This window comes from Helianthus annuus, chromosome 5 (assembly GCF_002127325.2).
Source record: "Helianthus annuus cultivar XRQ/B chromosome 5, HanXRQr2.0-SUNRISE, whole genome shotgun sequence".
NCBI lineage: Eukaryota > Viridiplantae > Streptophyta > Magnoliopsida > Asterales > Asteraceae > Helianthus > Helianthus annuus.
Window position 1 is genome coordinate 157,814,364 of NC_035437.2, and position 14,836 is coordinate 157,829,199.

The 14,836-nt window shown below is 35.3% G+C and overlaps 1 protein-coding gene across 1 annotated transcript; it reads left to right on the forward strand.

Annotated features, from left to right (window-relative positions):
• The first annotated feature begins 5,812 nt into the window (after nt 1–5,812).
• LOC110941721 lies at nt 5,813–9,371 on the forward strand. Its single transcript, XM_022183380.2, has 2 exons — nt 5,813–5,988; nt 7,070–9,371. Exon 2 carries the CDS (start codon nt 7,159–7,161, stop codon nt 9,184–9,186), a length of 2,028 nt encoding a protein of 675 aa, XP_022039072.1. The 5' UTR covers nt 5,813–5,988; nt 7,070–7,158; the 3' UTR covers nt 9,187–9,371.
• The last annotated feature ends 5,465 nt before the right edge of the window (nt 9,372–14,836 follow it).

Consider the following 14,836-nt stretch of genomic DNA (forward strand, 5'->3'; position numbering starts at 1 on the left):
TTAATATGGTGCTGATGTGTTTGTACGTAAATATTTATAAATTATAATAAATAAAAACCATTTTAGTCCATTACTTTCTTTTAGACATCTAACTGTCACATGGCAATGTATTGTGACACGTTGACTGAATTTGAACAGTAAGAAATAAGGGTGTTCAAGACCTTTTCTCTCCCCTGCTATTCAATCTCGTGTCATCTATTCTCTTAATCAAATTCGAGTTTCCAAAATTACTAATTCATTTCCTTTCAATATTTTTTTCTCCTTTTAAACCTGATGAAACACTGGTTAACACCGAAGGTTAACTAGCTGGGTCGTCTCTTATGTGGGTTCAATCTCCTTCTCTACTCGCCTAAGACTGAGATCCTGCAAAACAGCAACAGCGTTAGCTCGTTAAGAGGGGAATGTGGGGGTTTCCCTCTTAACCGGGCTCCGGCATGAGAATAAGTACTGCCCTGAGGAGAAAATAGTGTGTGTTGTAGGTGAAATGTAAGGAGAACAGAATGTTTAACCTGAACGATGAAGGGTCCTATTTATAGCCGGAGGGTGAAGGAGGGAGGAGAGACCTTGCCAGCTGCTATCGGGCGCCAGCTGTCCGACCAAGGAGAATATCCTCTTGGTCCCCTTTGCCATGGTCAGAATAGTGATCCACGTGGCGCGTCGTCATTTGTCCATGTTGGAGAATTCGTACCGCAGCTGTCGGTCTGCCCCCAGGTTGTGCCGCAGGTCTACATGGCGTCCGGTCAACGGTGACACGTGTTGTCCTTTTTGTCTGGGGGAGCATCTTCGGTGCCACCTTGACGTCTTCCAGAAGCTTCTAGAAGCTTCTGGATTTGTTTGCTGATGTAAGCGCCATGTAGGACGAGGAAACTGGTGTGGTCCCTGCCATGTGTGCATGAAATTGGGACCATACCTCTTCAAAACCTTAAATCCAATTACATGTTTGTTAACATTCAAATAATTGTGGTCAACGTTTGTTAACATTCAAAAGAAATTGTTGGCATTCAAATTTCAAATTCCATTAATTTTGGCTACGTTTATTATTTTCTAAAAATTGCGAGTGAATTTTGGTAATATGGTAAATGTATATTTGGTAGATAGTTTTGCTATTTAAGGTAAATTAAGGTTATCATTAATTAATTGTAACTAAAAAATGACTTTTCTTGATTTAAAAAATAATAATTCGACGTAATTATATTATTTTGTTTTATGCATGTAAATATATTATTGTTTTGTTTTATTTAACAAGTTAATATATGTCGTTTGTTATATATAAAAAAATAATAAAAACATAAATAAACTAATCCGATACTTCTTAAGGTAGGGTAGATCTTTCACAAGATCATACGGAAGCTAGAAATGTATGTCTTTATCACGCAGCTCTGTAAGGATGTTTTCGTCAAAAACTAACTCGACGGCCACATCTCTTATATGAACATGTGATATTGCATGACCCATGGTCATAGTCCTTTAAGATTATGAAATGTGATTCCAATTATAAGAAGTATTTTCTTTATACAATCCGTGTAACACATGAAAACTTAAACTAATGATTTATTAAATCAAAATGATACTAACCATAATGAATACAAAAAATACCCCATATCATACGTAGAAAATAAATTTGATCAACCAAGGTTATTATCTAACAAATGTGAGATTTGAACACAAAATATGCAAGAGTTAATTAACTTTTTAAATCATTATGGGGTTCTTCAAAAAGTCCGCATTTCAAAGCTCACTCGTAAAAAACTTGTTTAATATGACTCAGTTAAAACTGAGCCAAGCCGACTCGGCTCGTAATGAGCCAGACTGGCTCGGTTTTTGCTCGGATTTATTAATTTCAATATATTTATTTTTTATTTGCATGTATATTCAGGGGAGGCTTAGATGGTGTGCGAGGAGGACTTCCGCACAGGGCCCTGATTTCGCAGGGCATATGGTTTTAAAAAAATCCGATATATATACGTTATTTTTTTTTAAATAGTAAACCCAATTGCATTGTTTATCGTTAAGGCATAAGGGCACATTTTTCGAGTTCAAACAGGGTACATGAATTCTCAAAGACGCCACTGAATATATTATAAAAAATGTTAAAAAAGGGGGGAAACATGTTATATGTTCTATGGATTAAGATCAAATACAACCCAAATCTCGTATGCCAGCCAAATCCCAATTCCTTTTTTTAAATGGTAGACGAATCCTTCAAATGGGTTACTGGCGAAATTCACCACATTGGAATACACTCACCTTCGAATCGGGGAAAACCCTCACCTAGGGCCAAAGCCCGTGAACACTCGCCCGAAGTGAGGTAAACCCCGCCCAGTTCAAGAATCGAATTAGCGTTCTCTGCCTAGTCTCCCATCATCACTAGGCGCCGCATAAACTATCTGAGAGGGCATAAATCAAACCTGAGTCACTCAGAACACCAGGTTTCTTTTTTACCACTCCTCCACTAGCTTATTTTCTGAAATCTCAATTCCTAATGTTAACAATTGTTAATATATGACATATTTAGGAGTTTGTTTGGATTCTAATAAACTTAAATTGTATTTCGTTGTAATTTGAAACTTATTTATATTTGGTTGAAACTAATTTTGGCATCTAATGTGTTAGGTTGAACTTATTTTGGATGTCTTCTTTTTTTATTGAATAACATTTTAGATTATTGAATTTTGAAAGCTATATATTAAGCTAGCTTTCTATTTAAATGCGAGCTTAACCAAGCAAAGCCGAGCCAACTTGGTTCTAAGCCGAGTTTGAACTTAAATTTTCAGTTCGGTTTCAAATTCGAGCCAAGTTGATGAACAACCCTTGTTTAATTTGTTGTTTCATATTAACACATACCCTTTGTAAAAAAGCGAAATAATATGACACTTTACCACTATTAATTATTTAAAAAAAAATGGACGGCCTTTGTAAAAACGCGAAATAATATTACACTTTGCCACTATTAATTATTTAAAAACATGGACGAAATATAAATTAAAATCTAAATTCTAATAAAAGACTTCAAATAATGCCAAATGAAAATTCCTCCTTATTCCTCAAACATTGCTTACTATATGATCAAGTATTTATTAAATTGTATATTCATATCAAAATAATGAAAATAATAAAGAACAACTTTAATTCGATGCTTATCCTTTTGATTCATTTTGTTTTAAATTTTTTCTTAAGCGAGCATGCTTATCATTTGATTCATATTGTTTTAATTTTTTTTCTTAAGCGAGCGGTCATTTTGTTTTTTGTTTTTTTTTAATATGTTAATATTAAATCAATTGATTAATAAAATGAATATATCAAAATCAAAAGTTTTTTAATCATTATTTAAATATTATAAAACAATTATTGTTATAAATTATTATAATAACTTTATAATAATTAATATAACATATCATTAAGATTTGATAATATTTTTTTGGGTTTGAGAAGCAAAAAAGAATTCTAAATAAAAGTGATATATATCAGAGGATCTCCTCATTACTAATCCGTTTGATCCTATTTTCTCTTTTATTGACTCTATGCATACGAGCATTCTTCAAAACTATAAACAATTTGAATATTTTAAAGATAGAGCCATACTGACATCTACAAATAATGTTGTACAGAAAGTTAATAATCAATTGCTTTCGGTATTTCCTAGCGAAGAAAAAGAATAACTAAGAGTAAGCGTATCTTGATGATAATTTCGATGCAAATATACACTCATCGGATGTCCTTAATGGATTTAAACTTTTAGGCTTGCTAAACCACAGATCATTGCTAAAGGTGGATGTTCAAACAACATCATTGAGAAATATACGTGATTAAAAGATATGGTTTATATAATGGAACTCAACTATAGGTCCTATCAATGGCGATCGGGTTATTGAGGCACAAATCTTATTTGGAAGTAAAACTGGCGCTCAAAGGCTTATCTCTATATTTCAATTAATACTATCAGACAAATAATTATGTTTATATTAAAATGGAGACAAATTCCTCTTGTCGTACCTGACCAATTATATATGGCATTGTCCAACGTAAAAAAAAAAAATTAGTTATGTAAATTTATGTTATCTTTAAATCCGTGTAATACACGGGTCAGTTAGAATTATAAATGCTATCATACTTGATATTTATGATTTATCCTTATCTAAAACCATATCTTTCTGATATAACTGATAAAATTATACACCTTATTCATTTTTAGTTTTAATCTTTTACATTTAATTTATCAAATTGCAATATTACCCCTATAATTTTGAAATGTACAATTAATGTAAACTAAGAGTGTAACTACGAGGAGAATAATAAACTTCCTAAATGAACGGCCGACAAAAGATTTTATTCATAGTAGGAAGATGCTACAACCCAAATGTACACCGATTACACCAGATTATATCACAATTACAACATTACATAGCACCTAAATTAAATCGACTCCACTCCTCCCATGATAGCGAGGCCACTTTTGATCGATTTTTAATCCACAAAAACGCCATAGACTTTATCTCATCTAAAATTTTAATAAAATTAGGAACCGCTTGCCTGAAAACCACTTCGTTTCCCGTCTTCCATATGCTCCAAAAAGCCACCAAAACTACTGCATGGATAATCTTCCTTCTCTTCGGTCCCGGGCTAGAAGCATGTATTGACAACATATCTTAAAAGAACACTGCATGTAGTGTGTGTATATTAAAAGAAGATTAATAATTTAAAAATTTAAACATTCATAACACTGGAAAGGCATAGAACAGTTGATTCATACACCAAGTAATCCTATTCCTAGATATACACCTTTTGACCATATCATCTCGTTTCCTAGTCACCATTACTTATTTTATATATAACTTAAAAGTACATATATGTATGTTCAATACAAACCAATATTAATTCAACAAGTGCATAAATTCGTTTTTACATTATGCTCTAACCATGACACACATGTCAACTATGGAAACGTCTGTCTCATTCTCTTTTTTACAAAGACCGCATTAACACAGTGCTTTCAGTTTTATACATAAGACGGTTACGTAACCCTCACATCCTCTCTCTTTCTCACTTCTCTAATTATTTTATATGCACTATATAAATACATTATTGCTTGTGAAATAAAAATGTGTGCATGTATATTTTAGTTTAGCATTATTTTTTTTCCTAGTTCTCTAATCCAATAAATGGTAAAATCAACAAAAAGTAAATAGAGTTAAATGTCATTTTAGTCATGTGATTTGGGTTATTTTGCCAATTTAGTGTAAAGGTTTCATTTTTCACCTATGGGTCCAAAAAGGTTTCACCGTTACCATTTTAGTCCACTGATTTAACTTCATCCATTATTTTTGTTAACGAGAAGGACAATTCGGTCATTTTATATGTAATTATGTTAACTAGAAGAGTAATTCGACCATATAAAATGACCGAATTGCCCTTTTCGTTAACGGAAATAATTGATGAAGTTAACTCAATTGACTAAACTGTCAACGGTGAAACGTTTTTCAACCTACAGACGAAGAATAGAACCTTTAGACTAAACTGCTAAAATGGTCCAAACGAGTGGTACTAAAATAAACATTTAACTCAACTAAATATTTTCTTCCCACCAAACACATGAGGTAGAAGAAATAAATGTATATACCTTGAAACATTAAACACGTGTGTGTTGTAACAAAATAATATAATCATAAATCATAAATATATAAAGGAAATAAAATTTCAAAACCATAGAGAACACACACAAAAACACACACCTTATGGTTTTTGTTTCATCTCCTATACATACAACAATTAAAATTCACATCACATATGAATATTAATAATAATAATAATAATAATCATTTGTGTTTCTTCATATGCATTCATCTAGGTTTTTCACAAACAATTTCAACCTAAAATCACCATAAATCATCATCATCATTGATGAGTAAATAATAACAATCGCACAACAAAACCGGCTATACGTATTGATTTCAGTGGCGCCTCTTCGGTTAGATTGTTCGAGTAATTTAGGTATATTCTTCGTTAGTTATTCGTATTGATTTCATCAAGATATGTTTCTATATAAGCCTACTGTGTTTCATTATTGCTTGATTCGGAATGCTGTTGGTTTGTTGTTGTTTTTTGAATGATTTGTTTATGTTATTGGTGCATTCTAGGGTTTAAGACATAAATCTAGTGATTCTGATTGTATTTTTAGTGTGTTTTATTGCGTTTTGGGGATGATTTTCATGATTATACAGGATACAAGTGTTTAATGTTGAATAGATTGAGATTGTTTGACTCATGTCATGATCTGATATTGAGATGTTGTGGAAGCTTCTTTTGGCTCTTTGAATCTGCTATTATCTTGTTTAATAAAGTTTTTTCGTACGGCGCATTGATGTTTCGAGTCTCTGAGGATAATCGGTTTCATTCATGATATTCTTTTCAATATTTAGTCCTTTTCATTGGTTTAGTAGCTTTGCATGTTATCGCTTGGTTGTGTGTCCGCTTGATATGTTACTCGTTTTATTTGACTCTTATGTGTGGTTATGGCCAATAGGTTGGCTATGCGCGAGACTATGCTGGGTATGGTTGTTGTTGTTGTTGTAGTTCTTGTCATTGGTTTAATTCTACCATCAAATGAATTGGGTAGTTATTTTGCAAGGGTTATTCTGATTTGTCGATATGCTTCACCGACTCATAGAAACTGTATAACGCATTACGTTGATTTGTTTCCTTTGTGTTACATTCCCTGAATATTCATTTGAAATCGCCATTTGAAATGGAATTAGCGTTACTTGTGAATTTTTTTTTGAGCATGGCATTAGTTGTGATAATTATTTTCAAAGTGGCACTATTTCTGCAAAAAAAAAAAAAAAACTCCTGTTTTCAATATAATTTTTTACAGTAATCCCTTTTGATAGTTCCATTGGTCGATAGTGTGTATCTTCTTATTAGGCAATCAAATGAAGCCTATAAATAGGATGTCAGTTTGTATATATAACTTGTGTTCGAATGTTCGTAATCATTCTTGTCGTTATCGATCATTGTCGTTTTCGATCACAACATCCTTCTTACGTTAACTTTTACTATTATTTTGTTGTATCAGAGATTGGGGCTTCTTCGATCAGAGGCAGGCGTGTTACTTTGCATGCAAGAGCATTTAACTAGTGGAGTTGGATATGAAACATTGTTGATATGGAATGCAATAAAGACGAAGCTCTACGGGCCAAAGAGATATCCGAGGCAAAGCTGGTAGAAAAAGATTTCGTGGGAGCGAAAAAGTTTGCACAAAAAGCCGATAAGCTATTTCACGGGCTTGAAGGTGTGTCACATCTATTAGTAATCCTCGATGTTTACATTTCCTCAGAGAAGAAGATCAACGGAGAACCAGATTGGTACGGTGTTCTTGGTGTGGGACCCACAAGTGACGATGAAACTATTAGGAAGAATTATAAGAAACTCGCACTCTATCTTCATCCTGACAAGAACAAATCAGTCGGAGCTGAAGGTGCGTTTAAGCTCGTGTCTCAGGCGTGGACTTTACTCTCTGATAAAGTTCAAAAAAAAGTCTATGACCAAAGCAGAAACCCGAAGCCCGTTTACGAACCGGTTAGTGTCACTCAGAAAACGTCAGCCTCTACTACTAAGCCCGTTTACAAACCGGTTAGTGTCACTCAGAAGACGTCAGCCTCTACTACTAAGCCCGTTCAAACAATTCCTAGGCCGCCAAACACGGCTACATTTTGGACTTCATGTCTAAGATGCTCCATGCGGTTCGAATATTCGAGAGTTTACTTAAACCAGAAGATTGTGTGTCCTAGCTGTCATGGCCCGTTTTGGGCTATAGAGTCGCCGGCCCCACCCATGAACCATCATTCAACAACGATGTATCCTCAAAGGCAAAATCCCAAAACGAATCATAATGTGAACAGTCAGCAGGGCCCGTCGTTAAACACATCTAATGTCAGTAATGTGAATGTCCAAAAGGGCCCGTCGTTGAACACGTCAGCTGTGAACAGATTTAAAAACCGACATCAGGCGAAAGTAGCTGCAAATGATGGAATTTTGAAACGGAAACGTGTAGCCGAACAGTCTGCTACGGTAAATGTCGGAAATGCGAATGCGAAAATCAATTCAGGAGGTCAAAAGGTCAATATTGATAATAGTAGAAGGGAATTATCACTGGCGGAAACGCGTATCATGTTGATGACAAAAGCTCGGAAAGAAATTCTTAAGAAAATGAACGAATGGGATTCAGAAAGTGCGTCAAAGAAAGAAAGCAGTGGTAAAAAGTACGGTGAAGAAATCATTGTAAACGGTACAAACAAGGTTAAAGAAGTAAAAACGCCATTAATCGATACTACGTGCAAAGATGAGTACAATGATGACATGGATTCTGATGTGGCAGAAGCAAAAGCAACGCTAATGAGTGTACCGGATCCCGATTTTCACGATTTCGACATGGACAGAACCGAAAGATCGTTTGGTGAAAACGAGGTTTGGGCTGCTTACGATGAAGATGACGGCATGCCTCGTTATTACGCAATGATTCATAATGTCATATCGAAAAAACCATTCAAGATGCAAATAAGTTGGCTGAATTCCAAAACCAACGCTGAATTAGGCCCGATCAATTGGGTTTCATCAGGATTTCCTAAAACCAGTGGCGAGTTTAGAATCGGTAAACATGTGATAAACACATCGCTTAATTCTTTCTCACACAAAGTTCAATGGGCGAAAGGGAAAAAAGGGGTTATCCAAGTTTACCCGAAAAAAGGCAACGTGTGGGCTGTTTATACAAACTGGTCTCCGAGTTGGAACGAGTTCACTCCAGACGAAGTGATTCATAAATACGATATGGTTACGGTTCTTGAAGATTTTAACGAGGAAAAAGGGGTGGTTGTAGCTCCTTTGGTCAAAGTTTCGGGGTTCAAATCTGTGTTTCGTCAGCATGCTGACGTTGCTGAAGGGCGTACAATTCCGAGGGATGAAATCTTTCGATTATCTCATCAAGTGCCGTTTTATTTGCTCACTGGTGAAGAAGCTGTTGGTGTTCCAGAAGGTTGTTTGGAGCTTGATCCTGCAGCATTGCCGTTGGAGCTCCTTCAAACAACGATTGAACCAGAAGTAAAAACAGTGGAGGATGGAAGTTGTAAGAAAACCGAGGCTAACGAGATGATTACGTATTCTAGAAAAAAAGGAAAAAATGGGAAACTTCAGTAAGTGATAGAAAATGATAGCAGCTGATAGATTTTGAGGCAGTTTAGCTTTGGTAAGGTTTATCTAAACCTTTTACTTTCTGTAAAAACTTTTCGTTTTTGCTTAGTGGAACATGTTACATACATGAAAATGATACTTTTGTTAAAGATCATCTTTTTTGTCTAAATGCCAACTTTTTGTTGCTTTGACATATCTGTATGCCATGTTGAATGATATTGATATCATTTGAACTTGTAAATAAGTTGAGCTAAGACCGATTAATTAACTCGAGCTTGGTTCGTTTAACTTGAGAGGAGCTCAAGTTTAGCTCGCTGTGAACTGTCTCTAAAGGTAGAGCTCAAATTGTGAGTAAAATTACAAGCTCAGGCTTGGTTTGGGCGTGGCTTGTTTATTATTCTACTTATATTATAATAGGCTCGTGAGCCTAATCAAGCTTGATGTGTGAAGCTTGGGCCGAGCTCCTATATTAAACAAATTCAACTTGGCTCGTTTACATCCTTAAGCAAGAGGAACACAATTTTGAAATAACAGATGACAACAGGTGGGTGGTAGGTGTTTCAAACTACCGTTACATAATTTGAGTTATAAATGTGGAAGGGACCATGAGAAACAACTAAATTAACAAGTCAACCCAAGCAAAATGCTAAAAAGAAAGAAGGAAAATGTCGAGGCAAATACTATAGCTTCAATTTCTGCCTCATAGCTTGAGGCAACTAAATTAACATGGTCATGTAGGTCGTATGATATGTGAAAAACGGTCATGCAGGTGACATGAGAAAAATGGTCATGCGGTCATTTGACATACGGAAAAATGGTCACTTGGGTCATATGATAAGCGAAACATGGTCGTATGACGGCCCGTATGAGTTGGTGTTCTCCAAATTACATGAAGTGTATGATGTGTTTGACTGACTCAAAAATTACTGGCATTACCATTGGCAACCATTTTCACCCTATCATATGGCCTCTATGATGTGACAGACTATGGTGTGCAGACTTGATTTGACATCATACGACCCGTATACACCGTACGGCCCGTGTGATCTGATATGCGCTCTTGTATACAGATGACTCACTGTCATTGTTGGATTCGTAGGGGTGAGATAAGGCTTAGGGACCTCCTGGGTTCGATTTCCACAACAGAGTTTTTTCTCAGATTTATTGTGTTTCCTTCTGAATTGGTGTATTGGTATTATTGCCTAGAGAGGGTTTTCCCAAATTTATTCGGTTTCCTCCTAAATTGGTGTATTGGCATTATTGCCGAGTGGAGATGGATTTGATCGGGTGGTTCCGCTGGTGGCACAATGATACTCTGGTGGTCTGTCAGTGATCTAAATTTGCCGTTAAAAAAGTACTAATTTTAGTTGTGAATATATATTAAGTTATAAAATATGTATATACTAAGGACTATATTACTACAGGTTTTCTTTTTTGTACATGGGTAAGGACCGAACTTATTGAGAAATCTGGTAAGATGGAAATTCATTTTCTTTAAACCACTTGAATTTGAGTTTTGATGAATCTAATTGTCTTTGCTTTGCTGTCGGTATTACAAAACTAACTTATTAGTTCTTGAGTTGCAAATGCTAATGGGTTGGGTATGTGTCTAGAGGTGTTAAACGATCCGTGTTGTAATAAAACATTTTGTTTAAGTTGTGACGTAACACATCTTTTAAGTTTTTTAAAAGATAATTTGATTAAATGGGCCAATATGCTAACTTGTCTGGCCACCTAAACACAACCCGTTTAGCTAAATGTGTTCATGAGTTTAAACCAAAACTGGCCCATATCCATTTAGACTAAAACTGAACATGCAAATATTGTGTTAGGCTTATCATTTTATGTAATAACTTTATACCCTTCCGTTCACATACCGATTGTAATACGTATTCCATACCTAGACTAATACCCATCAACTACATATGACTCACTGTCATTGTTGGATTCATAGGTTTTCTCAAAGTTGTATATTAATAAACTTATGTGGTTAAAAAGTACCGGTTAAGGCTTCCAACACTCGAAACCCAATTTTTTAACTTACCCAAATGTTCTTTGAATAATTAAATACCAAAGTACATTTTTAATGATGATGTTGATAACAATTTCAATTATTGTTTATTAATTTTTTAAATATAATATGACATATAAACATGTTTGGTTTTGATGCATGTAAACGGGTGTGAGATTGGTATAATGGTGTTGGGTAAAAATGAGCCATTAATATAATTTTAATTATTGTTTATTATTTTTTTAAGAGTTAAATGCTTGGTTGGTCCCTGTGGTTTGCAAAAATTACTGATTTGGTCCTAGTGATTTACTAATTACACGCGTGGTCCCAAAACTTTTCAAAAATACACTCGGTTGGTCCCCAGCCCTAACCTCAGTTAGATTTCTTAGTTAACTATGTGTGAAATGACTATATTACCCTTGAACAATTAAAAACCTAAAACTAAGAATTAAAAAATTAAAACCTCCCACAACCTTCATCATCTGCATCACCATCATCATTTTTGTGGGTGTGTGAAGAAGAAGTCTCTGATTTCATCTTCAACCTAAAGAACACCTTATCCCCTCAATTTCCATTTCTCAGCAACTCTATCTAAACACCCACACAAGAAAACCCTAACACTTTTGAAAAATTCCAGCCACACATAACCAGATCCTTATCATCTTCTCCATGAAGAAACCCTATATCCTATACATACACACATAGAACCTTAACTACAACTCAAACACACATACATAACCCAAGCCAAACACCCTCTCGGTCACCCTCTCTCCTTCTTCCTCCCTTTCTACAGTGACCGGCCACCACAGTTGGTAGCAGCGCGTGATGGTGGCGGCGGATGGGTGCTCCGATCGGAACAGGGAAGCGACAAGCCGACAAGTGGCTCGACGGCCGGCGACTAGCCGGTGAGGTTTTCTGATTTCTGGTAGTGGAGGCGACGACGACGACATAATCAGAGAGCCGGAGAGAGAAAACGGGGAGTTAGTTTTGGCTCAAGTTTCAGCTTCTGTTTCGGCTCGGGTGACGGTACGGTTTTGGGCTAGTCGATTCGGGTTCATTTTCGAGTGTGGTCTTTGTCATGTGAAGATGAAGTCTCTGATTCGCCGGAGAAACCGGACGGCCGACAGGTCGCCGGACATGGTGATGAAGATGATGCAGGTTGTGGTGGGGTTTTTAATTGTTCAAGGGTAATATAGTCATTTCACACATAGTTAACTGAGAAATTTAACTGAGGTTAGGGCTGGGGACCAACCGAGTGCATTTTTGACAAGTTTTGGGACCACGCGTGTAATTAGTAAACCACTAGGACCAAGTCTGCAATTTTTGTAAACCACAGGGACCAACCAAGCATTTAACTCTTTTTTTTAATATAATATAACAATAAAGCACAACTTACAACACAATAAAGCATTATACAACCCAAAAAACACAACTTACAACAATACTATGTACAGAGACATGTTACTAGTTCATAGTATATATTAGTCCTTTATAAAACTTAATTAGTTAAATATAATATGATATTTTTCCTTTCAAGCTAAGATAATAGGTTAAAAATCACTAAGTAGTGATCATATACCATAACTATTCCATTTAGTTAACCAACAAACACAATTATAACATTAAAACAATAATTAGGTTTAAATGATATTATGTTTACAAAGGGTTCATGTTAAATATAAATAAAATTCATTTTAATTTCGATGGAAAAAAACCGAAGACATTGACCATGACAAAACCTTAAAACGAGAGACGAAACTAAAATTAATCATTATAGTAGAACAACTGCACATTGAGCCCAAGAAATTGATCCTTATAATAAAAACGTGGCAAGCAATGTCAAAAGGTGTCAAAACCGAAGACTATGTAAGAAAAGAGGGAAAAAAAAATGAGTCGATAGTCATACATTTGGTTTCCTATACTTGCAAAACACTCACTTTGTACATCGGCATAAGATTGTAAAGTTGTACAATAATGTTCGTTAAACATTAAAGCACGGACTCAGCAATTGTTGTATTATACAATACAATATACACATTTCAATTTATTAAATATATATAAGCCCATTTATTTTTATACCTTTAAAAAACAAACAAAAACTAATCAAGAAACAACCCAACTAGGCGTTATAACCCTTTTGGTATGGTTATTTTGCTCTTTTAGTTGGTCTTTTTCTGTTAAAAGTATTATCATTTATATCCTAATTCATGTTTTATTATATTCAGTATTGGGCTTGTGTATATATTATCATAATGTTGGGCTTGTGTATTACATTGGGCCCGTTGTTGGGTTGTTGTTATTTTTCTGTTATTATAACAGATTATGGTTGTGGGCTTCTGGGCTCAAGGTATGATTATGCTATTCTTGATACATGAAGGGGTTGGAATGTAACTTTCTTTTGATTCAGATATAAAAGAGAAGAGAGAGAAAGCTGAGTTCAGTGTGTTGAGATATTTTCTAGGGTTTCACTTGTTCCTCTGGTTCGCTCATGTTCTTGGTGATTCTGGAATCATCTGGTGTTGAAGATCATCTTGTGTTGATCATCCGTCTTCATCTTCTGGAGTTGATCATCTTGTGTTGATCATCTGTCTGGTTTAGATCTCAGTGTTGAGATCGTTGTATTAGAGATTGTGTTAATCTCTTTGTTTTGTATCCTTCATTTTTTGTTCTTGTATTGTTCTAGTTAATGTTCAACAGATTTCTTCAATCTGTTGAACTTGTATTGTACACTGGTTAAAGATCTCAGACTTTTGAGATCTAGGGTTTGGTTGGGTTATTTTCTGGGTTGGATAATCAATAAAGGTTTTGTCACAGTTTTGTCGCTACATCTTGTGTATTTGTTCAATATTTGTTAGATCTATACCATTTTTACATGGTATCAGAGCTTTAAAGCTCTTGTGTACAGATCTAAGTCTTCCGCTGTTTAGATCTTGTTTGTTTGTTGTAGATCTGTTCTGATATTGTTTTTTTGTAGATCTGTGGAGTTGTTGTTCATCTGATCTTGGGATTGACTTGGTGTGGATCTTGGCACTTCTTGGAAGACTGCGTTGGTCTCTGAAACCCTAGAAGGTTCAGGGCAAACCAACCAGTAGTTGTTCATTGTTGTTTGGTGTTTGACTCGTAACCCTAGAAGGTTACAGTCTTCATCTTGTGCGAAGACTTTGCACCCACTGTGAGATCTTTCCTTCTCGTAGTTAGTTTTCTGCTTTATTGGTTGATTAGTTGAAGTCGGGGTAGTGAGGACCGGCACTTTGTTTGTTACTTGATTGTTTTGGTTTTCTTGGTTTCTGTGAGTTTGGCTCCTGTATTAAGACATGTTCAGGCACTATAAGTGATGAACCTGAAGTCTTGACACTGATACAGCTTCGCCATTTTGTGTTGTTTTCTGTGGTTTATTTGTTGTTTCTTGATTGTGTTCTATCTGTCTTCTTGATTGTGTGTCATCATGGTTCAACCAGAACAAGTGGATCAACCTGGTCCAGGTCCTAGTACATCTCAGACCTTAATAGGTAAACTGGATATTGGAGATCCACTTTACCTACACCCTAGTGATTCTAGTGCCCTTACTATTGTTAGTGTAAAGTTGAAGGGTACTGAAAATTATGCTGTGTGGTCTGCATCTATGAAACTTGCTTTAGAAGCTAA